At 58.4% G+C, this 27024-nt stretch overlaps 3 protein-coding genes across 8 annotated transcripts in view; 1 reads left to right on the top strand and 2 right to left on the bottom strand.

Annotated features, from left to right (window-relative positions):
• The window catches only part of UPF1 (UPF1 RNA helicase and ATPase), a 33348-nt gene extending 30201 nt beyond the window's left edge, over window positions 1-3147 (top strand). For 2 of the 3 annotated variants that reach the window (XM_027969375.2, XM_027969374.2), the window contains exons 22-24: window positions 57-274; window positions 581-703; window positions 1289-3147. In XM_027969375.2, coding sequence (XP_027825176.1) covers window positions 57-274; window positions 581-700 — 338 coding nt within the window. In that variant the 3' untranslated portion in view covers window positions 701-703; window positions 1289-3147. Of the gene's footprint in view, window positions 1-56; window positions 275-580; window positions 725-1288 lie in introns of all 3 variants that reach the window. The other variant, XM_042249599.1, reaches the window with a different exon arrangement.
• GDF1 (growth differentiation factor 1) lies at window positions 3071-5534 on the bottom strand. The gene is made up of 2 exons (XM_027969379.3): window positions 4903-5534; window positions 3071-4288 (listed from the first exon to the last, which is right to left on the bottom strand). Exons 1-2 carry the CDS (start codon window positions 5222-5224, stop codon window positions 3504-3506), a joined length of 1107 nt encoding a protein of 368 aa, XP_027825180.1. The 5' UTR covers window positions 5225-5534; the 3' UTR covers window positions 3071-3503.
• CERS1 (ceramide synthase 1) lies at window positions 5237-26801 on the bottom strand. Of its 4 annotated transcripts, none has more exons than XM_027969378.3 (7): window positions 24283-24603; window positions 21903-22062; window positions 16791-16971; window positions 14536-14697; window positions 13780-13927; window positions 13463-13572; window positions 5237-5605 (listed from the first exon to the last, which is right to left on the bottom strand). In XM_027969378.3, exons 1-7 carry the CDS (start codon window positions 24517-24519, stop codon window positions 5563-5565), a joined length of 1041 nt encoding a protein of 346 aa, XP_027825179.1. In that variant the 5' UTR covers window positions 24520-24603; the 3' UTR covers window positions 5237-5562. The 4 variants fall into 4 exon arrangements, with proteins under 4 accessions (XP_027825179.1, XP_060272173.1, XP_027825177.1 ...); XM_027969376.3 differs by lacking the exon at window positions 5237-5605 and adding an exon at window positions 6572-7351; XM_060416190.1 differs by lacking the exon at window positions 21903-22062 and having other exon boundaries at window positions 5491-5605; window positions 24283-26801.
• Window positions 26802-27024: the final 223 nt, after the last annotated feature.

Raw genomic sequence — 27024 nt, 5'->3', positions numbered from 1 at the left:
GCTTGTCTGTGAGGCTCAGAACCTCTTTCAGGGAACCCTGGACTGCTGTCTTTCAGGCCGAGGCACCCCAAAAGGCAAGACTGGTCGTGGGGGGCGCCAGAAGAACCGCTTTGGGCTTCCTGGGCCCAGTCAGACGAACCTCCCCAACAGCCAGGCCAGCCAGGATGTGGCGTCCCAGCCCTTCTCCCAGGGCGCCCTGACCCAAGGCTACATCTCCATGAGCCAGCCCTCCCAGATGAGCCAGCCCGGCCTCTCCCAGCCTGAGCTGTCCCAGGTGAGCCCTGGCCACGTGAGCGTGAAGCAGCACACACCCTCGGGTCAGAGCCGCCCAGGGAGCCACTCTCCCCTAACGACCTCCGCGTTGGGACTGTGGGTATAGAACACTCCACACGCAGTCCTGGGTAGCACATCTCCAGTGGTGAGGTAACCAGTGTGGGTTTCCTGCCGCTTGGGCTTCGAGGTAAGTTTCCAGATAGTTCTTGGGGCTAGTGGCGGCTTGGACACAGAGCAGGTTCTCACGGCTGGGAGGATGAACGCGCTTCCTCGACTCAGTGCTGCTCTCTCCAACCTTGTCTCGCAGGACAGTTACCTTGGTGATGAGTTTAAGTCACAGATCGACGTGGCGCTGTCACAAGACTCCACATACCAGGGCGAGCGGGCGTACCAGCACGGTGGAGTGACGGGGCTGTCCCAGTACTAGAAGGCAAGCTGGCCTCTGGAGGAGGTGTGGGTCTCGAGTCCTCCAGGGGCCCGCCCACCCTGTCGCCTGTCACTCTGGGTCCCGGTGCCTCTGCTCAGCTGCAGGGGATGTGAGATGCAGGCGCGCTCCTCTGCCACAGGCTTCTCCAGAGGGTCTTAGTGCTGCTTCTGGTGGGCAGCCAGGAGGCAGAGGGTCCCCTCACCCTGACAAGGCCGGTCACGAGGGTGGAGACGGCCCAGCCCCTGGGTGCCTGCGGCGCCTCTGGGTGTGCGTCTCAGTCCCTCGAGGGCCCCGTGTCCTGGTTGTCTGCCCATAACAAGGCCAGAGTGGAGTTAGAAGGCCTTGGGCCTGCCCCACCCACCAGTGACCAGGGGCTGCGGGAGCTGGTGATGCTGGGAGCAGGGGCGGGGCTGTTGATTGCACAGGCCCAGCAGCCGTGACTCTCAGCCACCTTCTCTCTGGGTGGGAAGTCAGTGGTCTGGGCTCCCAGCTGGCCACTGGAATGGGGGAGCCTTCCAGCCCATGTCTGCGAGCTGCCCTGGCTCCCACCTGTTCTAAAGCCTCTTGCCCTCCCTCTCTCCCTGACAGGTGGCAGCGGAAGAGCTAAGCTATGTGGCTTAGTCCATCAGCATCTTATTCTGGGTAATAAAAAATAAAAATAAATGGATACCTGTTTTCCACTGCTAAAACTGAAGCACCACTGTGAGCAACAGGAGGGAGAGGAGCACCCGAGGGAGAGAGGAGCCCGAGACAGAGCGAGCGCCCACTGCTGGCACGTGGCGGCAAGGAGCCGGAAGGGAGCGCGGGAGGTGGGGCGGCCGCGGAGGACCGCCGCCAGCGAGCCCCGCCAGCCCCGCTCGCGAGGAGCCCAGCTCGCCCGCCGTATCCACACCTGGGTCTGCGACCAGGGCGGAGGGAGGAAGACCCTCATCTCAGAGTAGCCCTTTCCTCTGTTCTTTCTTTACTTTTCTCTTTTATTGAAAGGGGACTACGTTTTAGCAGGAAAAAACTTGGCGTTTCTGTGCTGAGCAGGCTGCTTGCAGTGGTGGCCGTGCCGGGAGAGCCCCGCAGAGTGTAGGTTCTGTCCACACCGGCTCTGATACCGCCGCGCTCATGCTGCCTGCGTTCTAGGAGGGTTTTCATTTCAAGAAAATATGGTGGTTTGTGTTTTTCTGTTTGTTTTTTAAAAATTCTTTCTAAGGAGTACTGAAAAATATACTTTGCTGAGTTTGTCTCTCAAATCTTAGTGGTGGGCCTGGGAGATGCGAGAAGCTTCCAGAAACGAAGTTTAAACATGCCAACACAACTCAAGATTAGAATCAACACCTGCGATGGGACGAGGATTGTTTTCAGTTTTTAGCTTCCAGCAGCTTCTCCCAGAGCATCAGGGCAGTGAGGGAGCACAGTCCTGGGCCGGGCAGGCAGCTCCGAGGCTCCGCTGGACTCCCAAGAAGCAGAGCGCCTCCCGTGCGCTGTGGACTTGGCCCCACAGGAGGGGCTTCAGGCCGGACTGGCCATGAGGTCAGAAGGCTAGAAGGTGGCTGTTCCCTGGCCAGCTGCTGCTTCCCCAGGGTCTTTCCTGAGGATTTGGTGAAAGGCGGCAGTCAGGAGGACCCGTCCCTGTCCCCAGGGAGGCCCCCACCACCCCTGAGGCCAGTTGGAGTCACTGAACGCCCCCCCACCTCCACCTTGTTCCCCACCTGCCCCACTAGTTTGGAGCCGCTCTACACACAGGCACAGCTTTGATGAGGTGGGGTCATTTGTGGGAGGGAGACAGTTTCCAAAATAAGTTGAATTTGTGCTAAAGGGCGTGAAAGAATTGGTCACATCAGGTGTTACATGGGGCCTCTGCCTGGGTCTGAACGCAACTCGAAGTTACTGTTGCTGCCCGAGGCCCCCCGACGCCCAGCTCTTGGCACATGGTGGGGTATTAGCCGCCTCGGCCGGCCCTGGTTGGGGACCATCTAACCCTAACCCTGCCTGTCCGGGCCCTGGTGCCCCTGACCCCACCATCCCCCTCCCAGTGTGCCTTATCCCACAGCCTCCAGCTGGCACACGGGAGAGAGGGGACGCAGGCCCCCTTCCTCTGGCACTCAGGAGGGCGGGGCACGGGCTGCCGCCTCTGGCAGGCCGCGTGTTTATCACCTTCGCTGCAGGGCCTTCGGCCCCCGCTTCTTTTGGTAGCTGCATAGTTTGGATAGGTTTCTGCTGTGACCCCTCGTGTGCCGTCCCGTGGGTGACACACCCACCACCCTGTTCTGTTCCTGGGAATGCTTTGCCTCTGCTTTGTGCTGTTTGCTTTTTTTCTCCACCTTAGCAGCAGTCACTATAAGTTCCCCGAATTAGAAAAACATCTGTACCAAGGCAATGTAACTTTTGGTTTTTGGTCAATTTGTTTTAAGCTCTTTTGTCACCAATAAAATCTTAATAAACATCTCTTGCTTTCACACGGGCTGGATAACTGCAGGGGTGTGTGGCAGAGCACTTGCCCGGGGAGGGGGGGGCGGAGTCTGGCCAGTTGAGGATGTGGGGTTCAGAGCCACCTTGATGACAAAGCTGAGACAGGGCTTGAAAAGGGCCTGGGCCGGGCGGTTCCTAGGTCTCAGGCACATTAGATGTTGGGCTCTGGGACGGTTTCTCCCGTGGCATCACTGTTGGGAACCCCCACCTATTACCCTCGTGGTCAACGGTGATGGTCAATGGCTGCCAGCCCCCCACCCCCCGGGCCACGTAACAAGACCAGTGGGGACAGCTGCGCGGACCACGGAGTGTTTATTGCTGCCCCCCCCGCCCCGCCCGCCCCTCAGCGACAGCCGCACTCGTCCACCGCCATGTCTTCGTAGCGCCGCAGCACCACGTTGTCGCTGTTATCGAAGAAGAGCACGGAGATGGGCGACAGGCGCGCGGGCACGCAGCAGGGCAGGCCGGCGGCGCCGGGGGCGGCCGCGTGCATGAGCGTGCGCAGCACCGCGTGGTTCAGCGCGGGAGCCCCGCCAGCTTCAGACAGCACCGCGGGCAGAGCGCACTTGCCCTGGCAGTAGTTGGCCAGGAAGCCGCGAGGCGCGATGACCCAGCGGTGCCAGCCCACCTCGCGGAAGCTCACGTAGAGCCGCCGTGCGCGACACGAGTCCCCGGAGCCACCACCCACTGGCGGCTCGGCCTCGCGCCGCGGCCGGGCCAGGGAGTGGCACAGGCGCTGGTCGAGGGTCACCAGCAGCAGCGAGGCCTCGGCCAGGCGCGCGCAGGCCGCGAGCGTCCGGTGACGCAGCGCCAGCGTCAGGCGGAGGCTCCGGGGCGCCGAGGCGTTGCGGGCCCAGATGGAGCCCAGCAGCTCAGCCCGCACCGGCTGTCCCAGGGTGGGCACCACCTGACGGAGCCCCACCCGCCCGAGGCCTGCTCCCGCCGGCGCCACACTCAGTTCCCAGCCGCCAGTCGTCCCCGCTGTCGCCTCCGCAGCCGCGAAGCGCACCTCCAGGCGGGCCTGGCTCGGGCGCTCGGCTGGTTCCACGGCCGACAGGTCGAAGACGACGGTCCACTCAGGGCACTGCCCTGCGGCTGGGGCGGGTTCCGGGGAGCGGGCGGCCGCTCCTGGGAAGAAAGGGAGAGGGCTTGGCTGGCGCTGGGTCCCCTCTCGGTGCTGGCTGGCCCACGAGGGGGTTCTGGGGTGGGGGCTGCAGAGAAAGGTGAGCGTCCGGAGGTGGGGCCGCACTGTCTGTTAGAAGGCGTCAAGTGGTGTGAAGCCCCAGGGGGTGGGGGAAGGGCATCACTCGCGAGGAAGAGGCCCTACCCAGTTGGGGTCAACCCGCGGTTGGGGACTTCGGCAGATAGGGGACCGCGTGCGGGGATCGGGGGAGATCGGCAAGTGGGGGATGAACGAAAGCCCGCCTGGGGCCAGGGGAACCGATGGTGGGGCGGGGTGGCATCAGCAGGAAGGCATCAAGTGGTGTGAAGCGGCAGAGGGGCCGTGATGGAGTGGGGGCAGGGCTTCAGCTGCAAGCCAGGGGGCCCGGCTCGGAGTAGAAGAGCCTGGCTTTCGGACCGCTCCCTTCGCTGTCCCCCATCCCCTGTCTCCACAGGTGTCCACGCGCAGGACCGCATGGAGTACTGAAGCCCAGGTTGCTTGCGGGCTGGACGTGATGGGTGGGGATCCTCAGGGCTCTTCGGCCTCCCAGACCCACGCCGCCAGCGCAGACCCCACTCACCGCTGTCCAGGACGTGGCGCACGATGTTTCCGGCGACCCCCAGCTCCTCCACGTGGCACGGCCGCAAGGTCGCCCTCGGGGGCATCCTCCGCGGGTCCGCCCTGGCCTCCTGGTGGTCCCGGCGGCGGAACAGGCGCCACATGACAGGGGGTACGGGCCGGGATTTGGGGGCGCCCCGGGGCACGTCGGGCAATCCGAGAGCCTGGAGCAGGGCGGCGGCGGGGCCCGAGGGCGCGGGAGCGCAGGCCGGGGGTGATGAGGGCAATAGCAGGGCCAGTAGGAGGAGGACTTGGCGGCCCGGACGGCGGCACAGAGGTGGCATCTTCCTCACAGGCAGCGGCCGGGCGAGTGCTCAGGGCCTGTCGGGCTCCCTGACCTGTGGGCTGGGGGCGGGACCGGGGACCCTGGAGAGATCTGGGCTGGGTCAGGGTCCCGGGGGGTGTGGCCGCGATCCTGAAGCCGAATAGGGACCAACTGCGGGGGCGGGGTCTCCGGGGGGCGGGGCAGGGGTCCAGGGGGTGGCCAAGGAGTGGGTTGGAGAGGGAGCGGAGCCTGGTAGGGTTAGGGTCCCTGGGGCGGGTTGGGGAGCCGCGTGGCTGGTCTCCGAGGGGGAGGTTGGGTGGGACTGGGTCCTGGGCGGCGAGGCCGGGGTGGAGGAGTTCAGAAGCGTTTGTCCTTAACCAGGCCATTCCTCAGCGGCTTCCTGCGAGCCAGAACCGGCCCAGGTTAGCCTGGGGACACCACGCCCTTGCGGAGCGCCCCTCACCCCTGTCCTGCCCTCCTGGCCTTTCACATCTCTTTTCCCAGCTCCGCCTCCATCCTTCCTCCCAGCCTATAAAGCCAAAAGACCCTGCCATCTGCCTGCTGGGCAAGTGGTCCCTGCTCCTCCCCACAATTAAACCCTTCTCTCCCCTCCCCACCTCCTGAGCCACCAGTGGCTGCTGAAGGGCAAGTTACCTACCATCTCTGCCTGAACCAGGACCTGGACCTCTGCCTCCACAGGAGGCAGAATTGACCAGAACCTCCTGTGACCCCACTGGAGCGGGGCAGGCTCCTTCCCACCTCCAGGAGCCTTACCAAGAAAGGCTTCCCAGGTCACGATTCTCCACCCACTGCCCGCTGTCTACATCTGCCACAGCCCTATTTTGCTTCCATGTCCTTAAAACAAGTTATGTAGTGTTTTAAAAAAGAATCCGTACTATAAGTGCCCAGCTTGAGGTCCCAGAGAAAGACCCCTAACTTCTGAACAATGTGCACCGTCTGCTTCTTTTGAACTGTCTAGAAAGACGTGTGCTCCCTTCAATTTTTCCAAATGGTGCGGCTGAGATGGCACCCATGTGCTCTGGCGCTCCCCTTAATTCCATCTTCCCTGCCTGTGTTAGTGGCAGATCTCTGGGCTTCCCACTGGGAGTGGACCTGCGCTCTGAGGGGTCTACCCAGCCCCACCTTACTGGACCCAACAGGTCTGCCCTGCTCCTCCCTGCTCCTGCCAGCCCTTGCTCAGAGTTACGCCCTGTTTAACTGCCAGTCTGCTGATGCCAAGATGGACCTCGCTGCAGCCTAATGGTCATGGCCATTGGCCATTCCTGTTCCCACGTATGAGAACCCTTCATGCCTTTGCACGTGATCGATCCATCAGTCTCTGCTGAAGTGAGTTCTACAGCCCAGCTTACACACAAATGTATTTTTTTGAGCCAGTAATACATTCTTGGGCTTCCCTGGTGGCTCAGCGGTAAAGATCCTGCCTGCCAATGCAGGAGACGTGGGTTTGATCTCTGGGTCGGGAAGATCCCCTGGGGAAGACAATGGCAAGCCACTTTATTCTTGCCTGGAGGATCCCATGGACAGACGAGCCTGGTGGGTTACAGTCCAGGGGATAGCAAAAGAGTCGAACATGACTTAGCAACTAAACAACAAATATATTCTCATGATCTAGACATCAGAAAGCACAGCAGATTCAGTTTGACTGGATGACTCCGAGCAATCCACCAGTTTTCCTGAGGATCCTCAGAGACATATGTGGATTACTGCCCCCTGCAGCTCTCTGGCCCACAGACCCTTTCCTAGGAGGACGCAGACTTTCCCGAGCAGACGTCTCAGTCACTATGATTCGCTCTCCCCTTGGGCTGGAGCCCTGGAGGTCCCTTCCTGGGAGCACATCTCTCCCCCTCAGCCCACTTCTCCGTGGGTTGCTGCTCTCTCACTGCCACCACAGGAGTTCTTTATCTAGGAGATCAGAGATAAGCCCCCTGTGGACCGCCCATCTGTCCCATAGCTTCTGGCTTTGCCTGTTGGTCCCTCCGACAGAGCTTAGGTGGGATTCCTGGCTTCTCGAGTCTTCTCATAGTTCTGTTGTTGGACGACAGTCTCTTGTTTCTGCTCCTGTTCGATTGCACAGCTTTCATTTCTGCACCGACATCTTTGATCTTTTGGAAGTTTGTGCTGGGGGCTTATGTGAGATAAAGATAGTTACCAAGGAAGCGTCCCACTGACACTTCTTCCCTCCCGGGGTTCCTTCTTTGTTTAAAGTTTGATGGGCTCAGCTCTGTTCCTGCTGTTTTTAATTCCTATACTTTTATAGAAGGTTTAATACCTCCAAGGATCTGTATTCCCTGCCCTGGACCTTTTTATCAGAGCTTTCCTGGGGTGATTCAGGTTTGTTTTTCTGCACAAGCTTCCAAGTGTCCCCTCCCTCCTCAAAACCAGAGTTAGTATTTGTGGGGGGAGGGGAGTACCCGATTCTGGCAGGATGGCCTCTCTGCAGTATCAGATTTACACTTTTGTAGTCTCAGTGCAACACTGCAGGGCAAGAAAAAAGTCAGAGTGAGGGTGGAAGCTGGAGGGAGATGTGGGCAGGCAGGGACCCAGGGGCTTTCTGGATATTTTCTTGCGGGTAAGGAGAAGGCAGAGAAGGGGGTCTCTAGAGGGTTTTGCAAGGTTTTCACCTCGAGTTGCCATCAGCTGCGATGGGCAAATGTACAGGAGACGTAGTTTGGGAGTGGGGCTGGGGGTTGATTTTGGATATTTGAGAAGGTGCTGAGAATGGCGCTCAGAGCAGCACTGGGAGCTGGGAGAGGCACTGGGAAGTCGGGTTGGATTCAGTGACCCGGGGGGGCGGGAAGCCAGGCACACGAGCAGGAAGGCAGCAGAAAGTGAAGCGGGGAGCAGAAGCAGACTGGTGGTTGCAACAGGAGGGGTCGGGCTGGGTACGGGGTTTCTTTTGGGGGGCTGACAAAAATGTCCTAAAACCACAGTGAGGGTTGCACAACCCTGTGGATGGACCCAAAACATTGAATTCTACATGGTGAATGGTGTGTGAATTCTATCTTGATAAAACTGTTTTTAAAAGGGGGAGGGGTTAAGTGACCACCAGGTTTGTTTAGCATCAGTGGGGCAGACAGGACTGGTCTCAGGGGTTGATGGGGGAAAGATCCCAGAGGGAGCTGGGTTCGGGAAGGGAGGGGAGGGGGCCGCTGTGCTGTAAAGGGGGATGGGGTGGGGAAGATGCTGGCTAGACTGGCACAGAAGGGCAGAGAGAGAGGCGGCAGTGCCAGAGTGCGGCGAGGGGCCTGGATGAACGGCAGTCCCACCAGCCTGAGAGGATGACGGGGGCTTCAGGCCGAGGTTGTGCCCAGGGCGTGGGGGTCACTGCAGGGGTCTGAAGCTGGAGGCCCAGGAGGGGTCCCGTGGAGGCGGATCAGAAGAGAACCAGCAGGAGCAGGGGAGGCATCGGTGCCCCCCTGCCACAGGATTTGTTCTTCCACTCCGGGGTCCTTCGAAGTGATTCTCAGTCGCCGTTTTCTTACTGTTTTCAGACCTAACTGAATCTTCTCATCATACGTGGTCTGCGTGATCCTGGTTCTGAGCAACTGAGGTTGCTCCTGTGGCCTGTTTTTTTTTCTTTTTTCAATTTTGATCAGTGTTCTGTGGTTTAAAAGAGCATCTGTCCCTGAGCTTCCCTGATGGCTCAGTGGTAAAGAATCCGCCTGCCAGTGCAGGGAGACATGGGTTCGATCCCTGAACTGGGAAGATGCCACATGCCTGAGTCACAACTGCTGAGCCTGTGCCCTAGAGCCTGGGAACTGCAGCTACTGGGCCTGCGCGCCCTAGAGCCCGCGCTCTGAGACAAGAGAAGCCACCGCGACGAGGCGCCCAAGCACCACGACCAGAGATCAGCCCCCGCTCGCCGTGACTCGAGAAAGCCCAGGCAGCAGCAAAGACCCAGCACGGACAAAAAAAATCATAAAAATTAAGTTTAAAAACACAGAAAAGAACGTCTGTTCCTGCTTCTGAGCCGCCCGCCGAGGAGCGCGGACTTAACCTCCCCGGGTCCCCTCTCGCCATGGTTTAGGGCTGCATTGTGCAGGTTCCTCCAGATCAACGGTTACACCTGAGTGTCTCTTCCTGTCCTCTACTTGCAACTTGCATTTATCCTGGAGTTGAAGTCTTTTAACCAGGTCAGAAGTGGGTTTATTTAAGAGCCCAGTCTCGTAAATGTCATGATTCCATGAAGATTTATTTGGATGCCTATTATATGAGATTCTGAGCTCTATTTTGCATTACTTATTCTGCTTCTTCTAACTTTCCTTTTCTGTATTTGTTATGCCTGTTTCTTGTTCCATTCTCCCCTCTACACCCTAATAGTGTTACCGTAAGTACTCACTATAGCTGGTTTCCCTGGTGGTCAGACAGTAAAGAGCCTGCCTGCAATGTAGGACATCTAGGTTTGATCCCTGGGTTGGGAAGACCCCCTGGAGAAGGAAATGGCAACCCACTCCAGTATTCTTGCCTGGAGAATGCCACGGACCGAAGCGCCTGATGGGTTACAGTCCATGGGGTTGCAGAGAGCTGGACACGACTGAGCGACTAACATAGAGAACCCAGAGGTGATCCCCTGGGGCTTCCCAGGCGGCGCCAGTGGTGAGGAGCCCACCTGCCCGTGCAGAAGCCACAAGAGACGCAGGTTTGATTCCTGGGGCGGGAAGACCCCCCAGAGGAGGGCACGGCCTTTGTTTTTTTTTTTAAACCTTGACCCAAACATGGCCTCTTTGTGATTCTTTTTTGATTTTCAGCTGTGCAGCATGTGGGATCTCGGTTCCCAACCAGGGATCAAACCTGCACACCCTGCAGTGGAAACGCAGAGCCCACGCACTGGAGCGCCAGATAAGTCCCAGCTCCAACTTTTTTCAGTCTCCGCGATCAGGCATTGACAAGAATTTTACCCAGATATGTTTCAGTTTCTCTGCTGATGTATCTCGGGTATCGTTTTCTTGTTTTCTGTAATATTCTCGTAGAGAAAATCTGCAAGTACTGAGCATTCTTAATTTTCGTTCCTGTGGGTATTCTTTTTTCTTTTTCTCTCTTGATGGGGATGCTAGGGACAATTCAAGCCAGGGTCTCATTCAAGCCAACACATATCTTTTCTCTTGAGTAACTGGTTTTCAAGTTGTATACAAGAGTCCTGGTTTCCTGTTACTTTCTTTCAGCGTTTGGGGTGATATCTGACCCCACAGTCTTCCAGCTCCCCTTGTTGCTGTTAGTCCGTCACTGTTTTGTAGGCCATCTCTTCTTTTCTGTGGCTGTTTTACATTTCCCAGGCTCCTCTGTCTATGGGATTCTCAGGCAGGAACACTGGAGTGGGTAACCATTCCCTTGTCCAGGATATCTTCCCAACCCAGGGATTGAACCCAGGTCTCCCACACTGCAGGCAGATTCTTTGCCATCTGAGCAACCAGGGAAGCCCCACGTTTGGGCCAAGGATGCTCTTTTATTCATGCTGCTGACGATTTGTGGTTTGTCACTTTCTGGAAGAAGTCTCAGTGTTGTCTTCTCACTGTTCTCTCTCCCTGTCTGTCTCTTCTTAGAACTCGGCCAGATAATTCTCACCATTCGAGTTGTCATATTTTCCATGCGTTTAGCTGCATTCTGGATAATTTCTCCACAGCTTTCAATTTACCGATTCTCTTTTAAGCTGTATCTAATTGTGGGAGACAACTTCTACAGCAGGTTGAACAGGAGTCCCTAAAAAGATACGTTCCCATCCTAATCTCTGGAACTGTGAATGTGACTATTTGGAAAAAAGAGTCTTTATAAATGTAACTAAGTGAGGGAAATTGCAAAGAGATGACAGTGGTCTAAATCCAATGGCAAATGTGCTTATGAGAGAAGAGCTGGAGACCAGAGGCCATGTGGAGACAGGAAGTGGAGACTTGAGTGATGTCGTCACAAGCCCAAAGGAGCGCCCAGAAACTGGGGGAGGCAAGCAAGGACCCTGCCTAGACCTTCAGACAGAGTCTGTGGCTCCTGTTCCACAAGCCCAAAGGAGCGCCCAGAAGCTGGGGGAGGCGAGCAAGGACCCTGCCCTAGACCTTCAGACAGAGTCTGCGGCTCCTGCTGACACCTTCACGTCAGACGCCTGGTCTCCAGAACTGTGAGAGAATAACCTGTTGTTCTAAGCCCCCTGGTTTGCGGCACTTTGTTACAGCAGGCCCAGGAAAGTAACAGAACATCCGATGCTGTTTTGACCGGTCTCTCGTGTCTTTCACATTTCTCATAAACTTTCAACTTTGGAATAATTTTTTGATTTGCAGAGATAGTATCAAGAGTTCCACGGCAGGCCTTGTCCAAGCTTCCCCAAATGCTGACATTTTATATCTGCACAGTACATCTGTCACAGCTGAGAAACCAACGCTGGGGACACTGCTGTGAGCTGAACAGTAGACTCGGTTTGAATTTCACCAGCTCTTCTACAGCCGTCTCTTCTGGCCCAGGACTCCGCAGCTGCATTCAGTCAGTCTGAGCTAGGACAGCCCCTCCGTCTCCTGTCTTCCATGACCCGACGGTTTTGAGGTGTCCTGAGCTCTTCTGTGGCACATCCCATGTTCTCACTGCTTTTTATCTCATCTTGTTTTGCACTCAACTGTTCTCGTTATCCTTAAGGGTTAGGCTCAGGCAGCGTTCCCTGGTCCCCTGTCATCTCTGTATGGAGTTTGCTCTTTGCCATCCTAGCGGGAATGCTGCCCTTTGCAGCTGGAGCGCCAGCCTCCCAACCCACATTCTGGCTGGACATTCTTGGGGGAGACAGAGCAGGGAATGGGGTGTGGCTAGGGGGTCTGACTTTCCCTTTGCCTTGGGCTTTCCAGAGTTCACTATCTCACAGCAGAAAGAGCTTTCAGAGTTTCAGACTTGGCCGAGCGAGCGCTCCCCTGACCTCGTCCCTGAAGTCATCTTTAGTCCCTGCTTCTTCCAGAAGCCTCTGAGCGTTGGTCAGACTCCTTGGTGAGGCCTCACCGATCTCTATGTGCAATTCCCAACTCAAATCGCTGGGCACGGACAATCCAACACCCTTAGAACTAGATTCCCAGCTCCCACCCCCATGGCTGCACACGGCCCTGCCCTGAGTCCCGTCTTGGTAAACGGCAGCTCAGCCAGAGGTCTTGGATCGTCCTTGATTCTTTTATTTCTGTCTCACCTACATCCAGAGCAAGCCTGGTTAGTTCTCCAACACAGCTGGGATCTGACCACTGGGGTGGCCTCACCTGCTGCCCAGCCCTCTAGTGTCCGCCATCCCCGCTCCCTGGCCTGACTCCTCTCTCGACCCCGGGCGCTGGCTTTCTTGCCTCTCTGACCAGCCCCCAGCTCTCTGCTCCCCTTCTCAGGCCTGTTTTCCTCTTCCTCCTCTTCCTTGCTGCCCCTGCTGACCCACGCGTCACTGCACTCTGAGCCCACTGCTTCCTGGGAACCATCTTCCCCAGCCTGGTCCCTCACGACCTCCCTGGACTGTTGTCAGTCCAGGGGCCAAACCAGAGGGTCTGCTGGGAAGCACCCCGGGGGCCTCCGGCAGCCTCCACCTGCCCTGCCTCAGTGCTGCTGAACCATTCCTCGCACTGCCTGTGGGGCGCTGCATGCCTTGGACCTGGCTGGTCACCCTAGCAGGCCCCATTCACTCCTGGGGCCCCTCTAGGCCAGGGGCTTTGGGTGCCGTCTGGCTCACATCCCAGGGCTGGAAGTCCCCAGGCCCACCTCCAGAAAGCTTCCAGAGGTCCCTTTTGCTCTCCGTCCCTATGACTCCTCGGGGCCCAAACCCCGAGCCCCATCTCCTGCTTGGCTGACCAGTGGTTGCCTCAGGGACCTTGAAGCCAGGGAGTATCAGCATGAACAGAGTGCAGGCTCTGGCGCCCACAGCACCCCTTGCCCCCACCTCCACTGCCACCTGCTTAGAGGCTGTTGTCAGTCCTGGCCAACCGCTGCCCCTCACCACTGGGCTTGGCCCTTACAGCTCTCACCACTGAGATCCTGATCTCACCCCTCACCATTCTGCCCCGACCAGGCACCTCTCTGCCCCCACCTTCCTCACTGTCTGTTCCGACAGCGTCTAACTCTGTAGCTATGTCCTCCATGCCTTTATTGCAGTCTCTCTTTTGAATGGAGGGTCTGGGTGGGGGGCAGCGTGCACCTGGGCTTCATCCGCCCCCGCGTCTCCAGAACCCGCCCTTAGCACGCTCGGTCAGACAGAGGTACTAAAAGAATGAACCAGGGCCGCCGGCCCCTCCAAACTCACTCAGCTTTGCGGGGCTTGGGGCTCGGGGCCTCTGCCGTGTCATATTCCCGCACATCCTTCAGCTCCCGCACCTGGCCCGTCAGCACTTTGGCGGCAAAAGCCACGATGTACTGTAGGAAGGGAAGGCAGAGGTGAAAAGAGAGCCCTGCGCCTCCTGACCGCCGTCTGCTCCAGCCACAGGCCCTCTGCCCCTTGCCCCTCTCACTGGGCCTGTGTGAGAAGGGCCTGCACCTGCAGGGCTCCTCAGGGACGGGGACCGGAACAGGGCCGGCGTCTGAGGAGGGCCGGGGGGCGAGGCCTTGTGGACGCGCACTCACCAGGAACCAGTAGAGGTTCATGAGGGTGAGCAGCAGCAGGAGCACGTTGAAGAAGAAGTAGAAGGGGATGTCAGGCACCGACCGCAGGCTGCAGTAGCTCGTGGCGTACAGGACCTTGAGCGGGAACCAGTAGAGGCGGAACCAGAACCTGCAGGAGGGAGGGGCGGCTCGGCGAGGCTGTGGGGGAGAAGCGGAGGATGGCCCCACCCCGTGCCTGGCCTGTCCCGGCTGGAATCATCCATCTGTCCCTATCTCCTTACCCCACCCTTGTCCATTCCTGCCCATCTGTCTCCTTTTCTGCTCTGTCCTTTCCAGCCCACTTGCCTCTTCCCGACTCACACCGCCTTACTGCCCTGCCAGGCCCCACCCACCTCACCAACCCCACCCGCTTCCCCTCTGGGACCCGCTTTCTCCTTGCTCGGCCACGCCCACTCGTCTAAACCCCACCCCTTCCCTGCCGGGCCCACCCCGTCTCTGGGACCCGCTTTCTCCTTGCTCGGCCACGCCCACTCGTCTAAACCCCACCCCTTCCCTGCCGGGCCCACCCCGTCTCTGGGACCCGCTTTCTCCTTGCTCGGCCACGCCCACTCGTCTAAACCCCACCCCCTTCCCTGCCGGGCCCACCCCGTCTCTGGGACCTGCTTTCTTCTGGCTTAGCCACACCCACTCAGCTAAACCCCACCCCCTTCCCGACCTGGCCTCGCCCGCCTCCACCAAGGGCCCGCCCCTCCCACTGGGCCCGCCTCCTCCCCACACCAGCTGAGGCAGAAGCTGAGGCAGCCCAGGTCGGCGGCCAGGGCGTGCAGCCTCTGGTGGGCGCCTCCGCGGGACTTGAAGTAGACATTGAGCTTGGTGAACTCCAGCTGCACGTCGCTGATGTCATGCAAGAAGAGCACAAGAATGCCCACCTTGTGGTACCTGGGGGGAGAGCGGGAGAGCAGAGAGGGCCAGTTACACAGGACCCCTACCCACACCCAGGCTCCCAAGCACAGGCCCCCTTGGCCGCCCCCAGGCTTCCTGTGGGCGGGTTCAGAGCCATCCTCCCTGGCCCGGCTGCCCTGCCCATCCCTTCACGGGGCTAGGTCAGCAGTAGCACCCAGACGGAGTCCACCCTGTGGTAGCCCCACCCAGGCCCTCACCCTATCCCTCGTGACTCAGGAACCTCTCTGGAAGTACTTTCTTTGATCCTTCCTCACCCCCTCACGGGTAACCTCACCTGTGACCCCTGACCCCTCTGTAACCCCTGACCCTCACATGTCCAGACCCCTCAAATTTTAAACACGACTGCCTTGCTGATGTTCCCAGGTTTATACATTTAACCTGAACATGGCTACAATCTGCAGGCTTGCCTGAGACAGGCTGGGTCCCCACCGCAATCTGCAGAAGCCTGGAGCCCCGCTCCCAACCCCTCACAGCCGCGTGGCCCAGTGGCCTGAGTCCAGCCTGGATGTGGCCGTGTGCCTCGGTCACGTCTCCGTCCCCACTCTCCTCCTGACAGCTCAGGCTCCCGACAGTCACAGGCTGTGTTCACCACCTAACATCCCTGGTGTTCCTGGAGGCTTCCTTCACCGCCCTTCAGTCTCTGCTCACCTGTCACCCCCAACCTCCCCACCCAACCTCCCCACCTTGCCAGTCCTCATCTTTCCACTCGAATTTCCCAGTTATCACCTTCAGATAAATGCAGGGCTTTTTTTTTGGGGGGGGGGTGAGGGGATGTTATCTGACTCTACCCTCTAGAGCAGGGCTGTCTGATAGAATTTTCAGGAATGATAGGAATGTTCTAAACCTGAGACCCAGAGTCACCAGCTAGAGTCACCAGCCACATACTGGCGCTGAAGTACAGAATGTGTGATTTTATTTAAGTTTAATTAACATTAACAATGCCACCTGTGGCCAGCAGCTACTGTGCTGGAGGGCACAGCTAGTCCAATAGGAATAGAATATGAGCTGTATATGTCGTTATTTTTTAAATTTTATTGGAAGTACAGTTGATTTACAATATTGTGTTAATTTATGCTGTACAGCAAAGTGGTTCAGTTTCATATATATATGTATTTATATATATATAAAGGCTTCTCTGGTAGCTCAGCTGGTAAAGAATTCACCTGCAATGCAGGAGACCTGGGTTCGATCCTTGGATTGGGAGGATCCCCTGGAAAAGGGAATGGCAACCCACTCCAGTATTCTTGCCTGGAGAATCCCACGGACAGAGGAGCCTGGCGGGCTACAGTCCATGGGGTTGCAAAGAGTCGGACACAACTGAGTGACTAAGCACATTCTTACATATATATGTGTGTGTGTGTATATATATATGCTTCTTCATATTTTTCTATTAGGATTTATCACAGCGTACTGTATATAGTTTCCTGTGCTATACAGTAGGACTTTGTTGTTTAACCCTTCTATATGTAATTATTCACATCTGCTAACCCAATTTCGTTTTAAATTTTCTATCAGCCACGTTTAGAAAAAAATAAAGTGGAAGAGGTAAAATGAATCCTAATAATATATTCTAAATAATTCAGTGTATCTGCAATATTGTCATTCAACATGTAAATGAGTAACAAAGGGACTGCAGGCATTTCTACTCTCCTTTGCCTTGGAATCAGAGTGGCTTCTCCATATACAGCAGCTCGTGGCTTGGACAGGCTCTGCCTGAAGCACCGCGACCACATGCGGTGGCCACAGTGGGTTCTGGAACATCAGGGTCTGTCTGTTGGGCTCATGGTCGCAGCCCCAGCAGCACCTGCCACATGGCAGGTGTTCAGTAAACACTTGCTTTGTGACCCAGCCAAGGGTGCCATCTAGGAGGGGTCAGAGTGGCACAGATGGGGTGGGGGCAGGAGGGCCTCTCTGCACCTGTCTCACCCCATCACTCTAGAGTCTCTCTCCAGAAACCTCCCCCACGGACGCTCCCATGCCTGACCCAAGGATCAGCCTCTGTCCTGTGCCAGCCTCCTGCCACTGCTCACGCCAGCACCCTCCACCCTGCTGTCTCCCTCTGGACTCACCGGAAGGCGTAAGAGGAGACAATGAGGACCAAGGTGACCACGTGGTGGACAAGCATGACCACTGAGTCCTTGCGCCAAGCATCCAGGTACAGCGTGGCGTAGATGGAATGGCCGTAGAAGCTTCCCTGTAGTAGGTAGGCCACTGCAATGTCCCGTGGCACTGCCATGCCCGTCTTCCAGTCTGGGGAGGGCCGCACCGTGCCGTCAGGGACTCACAGGGCCTCTGGGACCCCCAAGCGACCCCATTCACTCCCTCAAGCCAGGCGGGCGCCCCTCATCTCTGCAGCTGTGCTGGTCACTGGTCTTCTGTTACCCACTCTCCACCCGTCATTGTTTAAGGACAGGCATTACCGTTTAGACCAATTCTAGACCTACAGAAAAAGGTGCTGCTACCCTCAAACTGACTCCTACAAGTCCATCCTAAAGGAAATCAACCCTGAATATTCACTGGTAGGACTGATGCTGAAGCTGAAGCTCCAGTACTTTGGCCACTTGATGTGAAGAGCTGACTCACTGGAAAAGACCCTAATGCTGGGGAAAACTGAAGGCAGGACGGGAAGAGGGCGGCAGAGGATGACATGATTGGATGGCATCACCGACTCGATGGACATGAACTTGGGCAAACTCTGGGAGATGGTGAGGGACAAGGAGGCCTTGTGTGCTGCACTCCATGGGGTTGCAGAGAGTTAAACACGCCTGACCGACTGAACAACAGCCCTGGAATCGGTCCTGCGAGAATTTCCAACTCTGCCCCAGGCCCCCTTCCTGTTGTCTCTTACTCACCAGGCTTGCTCAAGACCCTCTCAGCAAATCCAGACTGATGGAGGTGCCACCTGCCTCGCTGTGCCAGCCAATGCCCATGAGTGTGGGTGCTCCCGCACAGCAGGCCCAGCTCCACCTCCCCTCCTCCTGTAGTACCCCCCGCCCCACCCCCGACACATGCACCCACCCACACCCCGGTCTTGAGCCTTCCCAGTGACGCTGACCGCCAGCTACTTCCACCACCTCCGTTCTCCCCTCCTCAGCCCATCACCAGTCTCTGCCTGATCTGACCGAGAACTCCGGGCTGCGCTCTGCTGTCTGCAGCTCCTCTCTCTTCACCGCATCCTGAAATGGCCTCCACGGGCTCCATCCCAGGCCCCTTGTTCCCACCCCCTGCCTCCATGACCTGGAGCTAGACTCTCAGGTCCCCCTGGAGCCCTATCCCCTGGCTGCCTCCTCTGCTGCCTCCTCCAGTGACAAGCCTTCATCTGTGCCCCAGCCCCTCCTGCAACAGAGACCCACTTGGGCCCCTCTCAGAGGGTCCCTCCTTGGTCCCCCTGCCCCGACCCCACCCCTGGACCAGGCACTGCCATCTCCTCCCAGCGCTGCCCCAGCTTCCTGGCCTCCAGAGCCTGTTCCTGACTGCCTGATGGTCCGTTCTCCCCGCAGCCACCTCGATGGCTGGGAATACACAGACCCCATGACCTGGCAAGCCCACTCGGCCTATGGCCAAGGGTAATGAAGACAGGGGCCCTTTACATCCATGTTCATGGAAGGAAAGGGGAGGAGCCCCAGTGCCTGTCAGCAGGTGAATGGATGCACAAAACGGGATAAATTCACACCGTGGAATATTGTGCAGCCACGGAAAGGAAAGAAACATTAACACACTACAATGTGGATAAACCTCAAAAACATTATGCTGAGTAAAAGAAGCCAGACAGAAAACAGTCACAGATAATCACAAACCAATGAGTCCATGTAGAAGAAATGATCAGAACAGGCAAATCCATAGGGACTGAAGGCAGATTAGTGCTTACCTGGGGCTGGGAGAGGGAGGATAGGGAGCTGCTGATGGGGATGGGTCTCCTTTGGGGCAAGATGGAATGTTCTGGAACTAGACAGGCATGGTGCTTGGACAATACTGACTGTGCTAACTGCCACTGAATTGCTTGCTCACTTTAAAACGGTGAATTTTGAAAAATTGTGCTAAAAATATATATAACATAAAATGTACCATCTAGGCCACTTTTAAATTCAGCAGCACTGGGTATATTCAGTTGTGCAACCAATCCCCAAACTCTTTCCACGTTGTTAAACTGAAACTCTGCTCCCACCAGACACCCCCACTGCTCCCCCGCCCCCGAGCCCTGGCCTCCACCACCCTACTTTCTGTCTCTGTGGATCTGACAGTCCTGTGCTGTGCTTGGTCGCTCAGCTGTGTCCGATGCTTCGTGACCCCATGGACAAAGGAGCCTGGTGGGCTTCTCTGTCCATGGGATTCTCCAGCCAAGAACACTGGAGTGGGTTGCCATGCCCTTCTCCAGGGGATCTTTCCAACCCAGGGATCAAACCCAGGTCTCCCGCATTCAGGTGGATTCTTTACCATCTGAGCCAGCAGGGAAGCCCATGACTACGGCAGTGGGTGGCCCGTCCCTTCTCCAGGGGAATCTTCCCAACCCAGGGATTGAACCGGGGTCTTCTGCATTGCAGGCGGATTCCTGCAACCGAGCTGTCAGGGAAGCCCGAAGTGTTGCCTCATATAAGCAGAGTCACACAATATCTGTCTTTCTGTGACTGGTTAAAATCACTAATCCTGGGAGTTCCCTGGGAGTCCGGTGGTTGGGACTCTACACTATCATTGCTGGGGGCATGGGCTCAGTCCCTGGCCAGGGAACTAAGATCCTGCAAGCCACATGGTGCAGTCAAATAAAGTAATAAATAAAATTAAATAGTTAATTATGTGTTATGTTTAACTAATTTAAGAAACGCAAAACACCCGACAGATCACTCGCCCCCAACTTTAACACGTCCAGGGCTCCCGAGACTTGGGAGGGTCTCTCACCACGTCGTGTGTGCAGCCGCGTAGCAGCGCTGCAGTCAGCAGACAGAGCCCCCCCACCCCGCACCTGCCAGGTGCCTCTGTCCCTCTTGAGAAGGGACATAGAGAAGCCTCTGTGGAAACTGGACACCCACTTTTCCACCTATTGCATTGGCAAGACTGGTACAGTAGACAGCAAGCATCCCCTCTCCAGCCTTGGGCCCCGGATCTGGGGTAGAGGGAAACGGGGAGCAGATAATTCCCCATCCGAGCTGTGTCTGTACCTCCTAGCACATTTGGAGGGGGGCAGGTAGGGCTGGGTTCTGTCCTTGGACCTCCGACCTCGTCTCCACACACACTCCCTTGCTGCTCTGGACTCGCCTTATCCCCCTCGCCTCATCCCCCTCCTTGACCTCCAGGATCAGCTCCTGGTCTCCCCAAACCAGCCCTACCTCCACGCCACTAGGCCCCAGCATCAGCTCCACCCTCCTCCACTCTCATGCCCACCTCTGGTTTGGCAGTGAATCCTATCAATTCTGCTTTTAAAAACTTTCTTAATGATATTCTCTCTCTCTCTCTTTTAGTTTGGGTCATGCCGAGTGACACGCAGCATCTTAGTCTGATCCCAACCAGGGATCAAACCTCTGTCCTGTGCAGTGGAAGCAGAGTCCTAACCACTGGGCCACCAGGGGGAATCCCCTTAAAACAGTTCTTAACCACTTCTCTCCCTCCTTCAGCCCTGTTCTGGTTCCAGACACCAGCTCCTGCCTTCAGCGCCTCAAGTCATCCTGTCAATGTCCCCCCCTTCTGCTCTCTGCCCTCTGGTTAAGGCCCCCAGTGCCCCTGCCCCAGATGACTGGCCTCCTTGCTGTTTCTGATCAGCCAGTAGCCTGTCTGTCTGACAGTAGCCTTTACATCTCCTATCTGCCCCAGGCTCCTCCCAGTCCCCACACAGAAGTCACCTTTGGTGGGCTCATTCTCATCCCTGTGGCCTCCCTGGTGGCTCAGATGGTAAAGAATCTGCCTGCAATGCAGGAGACCTGGGTTCAGTCCCTGGATTAGCAAGATTCCCTGGGGAAGGGAATGGCTACCCATTCCAGTATTCTTGCCTGGAGAATTCCATGGACAGAAGAGCCTGGTGGGTTATAGTCCATGGGGTCACAAAGAGTTAGACACTAGCTAACACTTTCCCCATCCCTAAAGAAAATGCCCTTCTCCCCACCTCCCAGACACCCCTATCCCCTCTCCTCTCCTCACTCAAGATTTCTCATCTGTACTTTTCATCATTAACAGACTTCCTATTTCATGGTCTGTTACCCCAAAACACAGGGGTAGGGCCCTTTCTCTAACCTGCCCACAGTTGTGCCAGCACAGCGCCTGGTACACAGTAGGTGCTCAATAAATATGCACCCAAAGAAGCAGCTAGTGTGGTCTCACAGAATAATTTATAAGGAGGAGCCAGAGGCAAGTCCATGCCCAAAACTTTGAGAGAGTTCAATTACAGTTCATTCTCATAAAAGAAAATCGAATGACAACTAAAACCTCCCCCCAGGGATGTATGGCATGGGAAAAGTGGCCCTGTGGACAGCAGAGCCCCAGAAAGACAGACACACAGGGGTTCCATGCTCAGCCCCCTGGTGCCACACGAACCCTCTCAGGGTGTTTATATCACGCGGCAGGAAACACATCCATGTGTGTCCCAGATGGCCTGTGTGGGCAGGACAAGGGTAGCGAAGTCTGACCCCTCTGCAGACTGTTCTCTATCAGCCTGCCGGTTGGTGCCGGACGACACTGCAGTCATCTTCCTGCCCACCGCCCAGAGCTCAGGCCTGCATAAGACTTCCACATTGAATCCACTTGGTGGATGCAGCCACTTCTCCCCACCTGTATCTCCTCGCCAAGCTGGTCCAAGCCACACTGGTCTTTCGCCTGCCCTCTGGGCCCGGCTCCCCTTCTTACCCAGGATTCATCTCCTGGGAGCCAGAAGAAGTTTCTTATAATCCACAAACCCACCCTATCTAGGATGAAACTCAAGCTCCTGCCCATCCTCCTCTCATCTTTACATATCGAGCTCACGCAAGCCCCAGGGCCTTTGCACGTGCCGGACTGACTTCCAGGGCCCACACGAGGGGTCCCCTCCTCTAGGATGTCTCCCTGAGTCCTGACACAGTGTCAGGTGCCCCATTTCCTGGCCCACAGGCCCCTCGATCACCATTGTCTCAGGGCTGATGTCCAGTATGGGATGTCTCCTGAGTGTCTGCGTCCCGAACAGAGCCCACCCCCAGCTTGCCCACCCCTGGGAGGGGCCCTACCATAGAAGACGGAGGGTGGGTCGTGAAAGAAGGGGTAGTCAGTGCCGAAGAGCAGGTAGGTGCTGTAGCTCCAGGCGCCCAGGTAGAAGAGAAACTTCCAGGCGCTCTCAGGCATCTTGGCGGCATCTCTAGGCTGGAGGCGGCACCGCTTGGCTAGGGGCTATGGGTGAGAAGGTGGGTGGGCCATCAGCACTGGGGGCCCAGATCCACTCTTCCAGGGAAGGGAAACCAAAGCCCAGGGACTCCCCAGGCCAGGCAGTGTTGGGAGGGCCGGGCCAGGTCCCCACAGCTTCCTGGAACCAGAGCCCACGAGTGCCTGCCAAGGGCTAAACTTAGTGCCCAGCTGTCCAGTCACAGTGGCCTAGGGAGGGGAGTGATGGGGGAGACCTGAGAGGAAACGTGAGGGGAGATTGTGAGCAGAGGAAGGGGACATGTGGGCATAAAGCCACGGAGATCATTGGGCCAGTCCAGGGGACTCGGGGTGGGGGGGGTCTCAACAGGAGCTGGAGGTATGACAGGGAGGAGGGAGGATTAAAGAGATTTGGAAGGGGTGGTAGGGGTGAACCTGTGAAGAGAGCATGGAGGCAAATTTGGGGGCATTTGTGAGGGACACAGGGGGCTGGAACCCAGTGATCGCCAGGGGGAGAAACTTGAGGGGAAGGGGGTGCCTCAGAGGTGGAATCTGGGGAGACCTTAGAGGAACAGAGGGTTGTGGAAGATGAGGTAGGGATGTGGGGCAGGACCTGGGAATGCAGGGTGACAAAGGGAGGATGCAGGAGAGGAAGGAAGACGGTCAGGGAAAGGACATCAAAGATGGGCGGGTCTGAAGGGACATCGGGGAAGGCACAAGAGAAGGGGGGCATGCAACGGTGAGACGTGGAGGAATCTGAGGGGCTCAGAGCCCCTGGAGTCCTGGGAGCAGAGCCTCAATCTCCCTGGGGGCGGGGCTCCACAGCTGCCGGCCAAGCCCCGCCCCCTTCCCCGAGGAGAGGCTGAGGGGCTGGAGCACCAATAGTCGCCATGGAGACATTTGGAGCCAACTCCAGTAACCCCGGGCAACCAGACAACTGCCAAGAAGATGAGCTTTGGAGGACGAGGCAGCCCCTCCACCCGTTTCTGGGGAAGGGCGAGCCACAAATTTGGAGTGAGTGCCAGACCTCCGGGGATTCCAAAAGTGGGGGCGCTATGACCTTGCTGTCCCCTACCCAGCTCCCTCAGGAAGTGAGGAGGAAGCCGGCTCCAGCCTGGTAGTCCCAAAGTGACCGTATCCCCTTCCCGGGCTCTGGTGTTCCTGGACCTCCCACCTCCCAGCTGGAAACTAGGAAGGTGGGAGAAGCAACAAAGCCAGACTGGGACCAGAGCTGACATACGGAGGGGCTCTCGTCACGCCTGCCGCCCCCTCCCTGGAGCAGGGTGGTGGCTGGGGTCCCTACCCACCATGTGGGTCAGATGGGGGTGGGGACAAGCAGCCAGACAACATCCCATCCTTGACTTAACAAGGGCCAGCCTCTTCCCCGCCAGCAGAGAAAGGCCCCTTTGTTGGCTCTGGGCACTCTGTCCCTGCACCCCCTGCCAGCTCTGGTCAGACGGGCGAAGTGACCCTAGCTGGTCCTCAGGGGAGTCACAGCCCAGCGATGAGTTCAAACGCCTTCCCACAAGCTCCCAGAGCAGCGACCCCTCCTCAAGGAAGGCAGGGAGTCCAGGCACCAACGTCACCCCCGGTCACTCTCCAGGTGGGGGAGGTGGCCTTCCCAGGCTCGCCGGAAATTCAGTAGTTCTGTCGCGACCCCTTCGGGGCCGTACAGTCCGGCTTTGAGGACCCAGGCCGCGCGACCTCTCCCAAAGACTGAGAACACGGCGTCGCCAGGGAGCCCCGGCTTTTGCAGCCCTTGATCAGAGGGTGGCGCTGATTCCAGAGAGACGAGCTACAGCGGCCGGGCAGCTCCGGCCTCTTCCCCGTAGCAGCGGACAAGCCAGTCCCGCCGCCGCACCGACTCAGGACACCAATACGGTTCGGAGAGCGCCCCGCACGACCCGGAGAAGCAAGGCGCAGACGGCCCCTGTGCGCCGAACCTTCTCCCCCTGTGTCCTCCGCTCCTCGATCTCCGGCTCCACCGGGTCCGAAAGAGTGCGCAGCAGCCAAGGCCCTCCCACCTCCCGGGGCCTCCTTGTGCCTCACTGACCGGATCGGGTCCCCATCTTGAACACCCTACCCGAGTCGGAGTCCCCACGTCCCACGCTTCCCCGGCCCGGTCACACCCCCGCATCCACCCCCACTCCCACCTCTCCCTGACCGATAGGGCACGCGGCGGCCCACGATTCCGCGGCCCGAGCTCCTCCAGCCCGGGGCCCCCACGTCCTAACCCCCAGCAGCACTGACCCGAAAGAGGCGCGAGGTGGCCGCCGAGCGCAGCACGGTCCAGCCGAGCGCGCCGAGGGCCAGCAGCAGCAGCTCGGGCGGCGCCAGGTGCGCGTGCTCGGCCAGGCCGCGGCGAGCAAGCCCCCAGCCGCAGTCCGCGCAACCCCGCGCCGCCGCCAGCGCGCTGCCCCAGCCGCGCTGCACCAGCTGCGCGTAGCTCGGCATGGGCTCGGGCCCCGCCGACCCCGCCGCCGCCATGCCGCCGCTCCCGGCCGCCCCGGCAGTCTGCGCCCGCCCACGGTGGCCGCCGGAGCCGCGCGCCCCGCGTCACGCGCTGCAGTTGGGCCGGGGGGCGCGCTGGCGGGAGTTCTTGGGACGAAGGGGCGGGACTGGCGCTAGCTCCGCCCCGCAGGGAGGGGGCGCGGCGTTTACGATTTCGGGGCGCGCGGTAGCTGGGTCCCCCGGAGGCACCGGCGGCGTCGACCTCGGGTGTACAAGTCCCGGCGTTGTCGCGCCGCGTCCTGGAGGCGGGCCAGCGCTCGGGCTCATTTTCCAGTGGAGGAAACCCAGGCGCTGGAGGGCGGGGTAGAGGTGGAGCGGGCATCTGGCCTGCCGCCCGCCAGGCCTGAACCCAAGAAGGACCGGAGCGGCCCCGTGCACCCATCCCTCGTCCCCCCTCGCATGCCCTTGCTCACCCTCACCACCAGGCACAGCGAGCACCAGCAGGCCGCACCCGGGACCCGCGATCCCCTTTCCCAGGCCCTCCAGCTTGTCTCTGTTGCCCTGTCCCACACTCACGCCTCATCACGTCCTGGCCTGAGGGCCACCTGCTGCTCTCCCCCCTGAGGACCCGGCGGGCCACTGCAGCAGGTTCACAGACCTTCAGAGAGGCCAAGGGAGTGGGTGCCCCAGGTGTGTGGGGGCCACCTGGGTTGAATCCAGACCACTGCGTCATTGGGACCAACCCTGGTGATCTTCCATTATCCACCCACCAGGCCCTGTGTCCGCAGCCCCCAAAGGTCACCTCTTGAGGACATCGTCTCTCCTGCCACGGATAGCCTTCATTCCAGCCCCCGGGATTCTTGTACACCTGTGCCCCTCCCTTCCCCCTACCTAGGAGTCCTCCCACCTTTCAAGGTGCAGAGTTAAGCAATCAGCGTGGGCCCTGCAGGAGCCCCGCTGGATTCCATACAGCCACTAGCCTGACCTGGCCTTCAAGCACACAGGTGAAAATGGAAGAGAGCGGGGTCAAGAGGACCCCATCCCTCTTCTTTCCCCTTACTGCCTGTCCCGACCCCTAGTCTTCCAGCACATCCAATTCACTCCACCTTCAGACATTTCCAGAATCCGTGAAGTCTCTGCATCTGAACAGCCTTATTGAACCCTTGGCCACCCTTGTGCCTCCTCCTTATCCCACACAGAGGCCAGAGGAAACCTACCTGCTCCTCCGCTGCTCACAGCCTTCCATGGCTCCCATCACCAAGAGTGAAAGCCCACCTTCTCACTGTGACTCACAGCCCACCCTCACGGCCTCCTCTCTTCATCTTGCTCCTCCCATTCCAGCTGCACTGGCCTCACAGCTGGAGGAGGCTCTCCCCAAGCAGTCCTCCCCCAGGGCCCTTGCACTGGCCGCTTCCTCAGGTATTGGCGGGGCTCTTCCTTCCCCTTCAGGCTTTACCTACAACGTCACCTGGTCGTTGCACCTCCCGGATCCCCCTGCCCCTATCAGCCTTCCCCGTGGCATGTGTCACCATTTGTCCTGCTCTGCCTCCTATTTTTTAACGTGCTCTCCGTGTGGGCAAGAATTCTATTAAAGATACCCAATTCCATAGCCGGCCTGGCAAGCTGAGGGGAGCTAAGGGGTCCCCGGCTGCTGGACATGCCTCCGTAAGTCCAGTCGGGCAGCCCTGCACCATCCCAACCATTCATCTCTGCCCCCACCCCTCCAGGCACTATCTGGTCACTATGGCACCCATCAGTAAGGGGAGAGCTGCCCCCCACACCAGCCCCAGCCCAGCCTCAAGTTTCATTTTGGCACAGCCCAGATAGGAGGCTGCCAACGGGTCGGTGCAGAGCAGAAATGGAAGGGGGCTCCTGGCACTGGCAGCTGGGAACCAGAGCTCCCAGGCACCAAGGGCTCCGCGGGGGGCTGCTGAAGTCCCAAGAAAGGGACTTGTACCCTGCCCTTCCTGAAAGGGCAGGCCTCCTCTTCCCCAGGGAGCTGACCCCAGCCCTCACCCTCGTACACACCACTGCCCCTGACTGGCGCCCCTGCCCCGGAAGGCCTCTGCCACCTCAATCCCCTGCTGACCTGGAGGGGAGGGGCCAGGGGTCCCTTGCTCTCTGTCCTGCCTTGGCAGTCAAAGGCCACCTCCGAGGCAGATGAGGCCAGGCTCGGGGAAGCCAAGCATCTTCTTTCTCTCCCTCCCCAGGCAAGGGCCCAGAGACAAAGCCCCATCCGGCCTGTTGACTCTAGCACGGCTCCAGGAACTTTGCACAGGAGGCTCAGCCCCCCAGAACCTGGGCTGACTGATCCTTCTTGTTCAGGCAGACACAGCTCCGCGGTGACCTCATCCCAGAGGCCCCGGCCACTCCCCCTCCCTCTGTTGTCCAGCTTCTACTTATCAAGGGGCGCTCACTAGGCACTCATCTTTCTGGGCAGGGAGCTCAGTGTTTTGGCCACAGCGTTGCTCTGGCACCCACGCCCCCATCATGGTGGGCCTGTCCTGACTCACCACACGGCAGTGAGGAGCAGGGGCCGGG

The sequence above is a fragment of the Ovis aries genome, chromosome 5 (assembly GCF_016772045.2).
Source record: "Ovis aries strain OAR_USU_Benz2616 breed Rambouillet chromosome 5, ARS-UI_Ramb_v3.0, whole genome shotgun sequence".
NCBI classification, from domain to species: Eukaryota; Metazoa; Chordata; class Mammalia; order Artiodactyla; family Bovidae; genus Ovis; species Ovis aries.
The sequence above is the reverse complement of the archived record's forward strand: the minus strand, read 5'-3'. Positions and strand labels throughout refer to the sequence as shown.

Excerpts from the sequence above, each read along its gene's own strand:
- GDF1 (XM_027969379.3), bottom strand. The coding sequence starts at position 5,224 with ATGCCACCTCTGTGCCGCCGTCCGGGCCGCCAAGTCCTCCTCCTACTG. Across the intron at positions 4,289-4,902 it reads GCGCCACGTCCTGGACAGCG|GAGCGGCCGCCCGCTCCCCG; the intron begins GTGAGTGGGGTC and ends CTTTCTTCCCAG.
- CERS1 (XM_060416189.1), bottom strand. The coding sequence starts at position 24,925 with ATGGGTGCACGGGGCCGCTCCGGTCCTTCTTGGGTTCAGGCCTGGCGG. Across the intron at positions 13,928-14,535 it reads CTCAGCTTCTGCCTCAGCTG|GTTCTGGTTCCGCCTCTACT; the intron begins GTGTGGGGAGGA and ends TCCCTCCTGCAG. Across the intron at positions 7,352-13,462 it reads CCCAAGCCCCGCAAAGCTGA|CCCCCAGCACAAACTTCCAA; the intron begins GTGAGTTTGGAG and ends ATCTCACATAAG.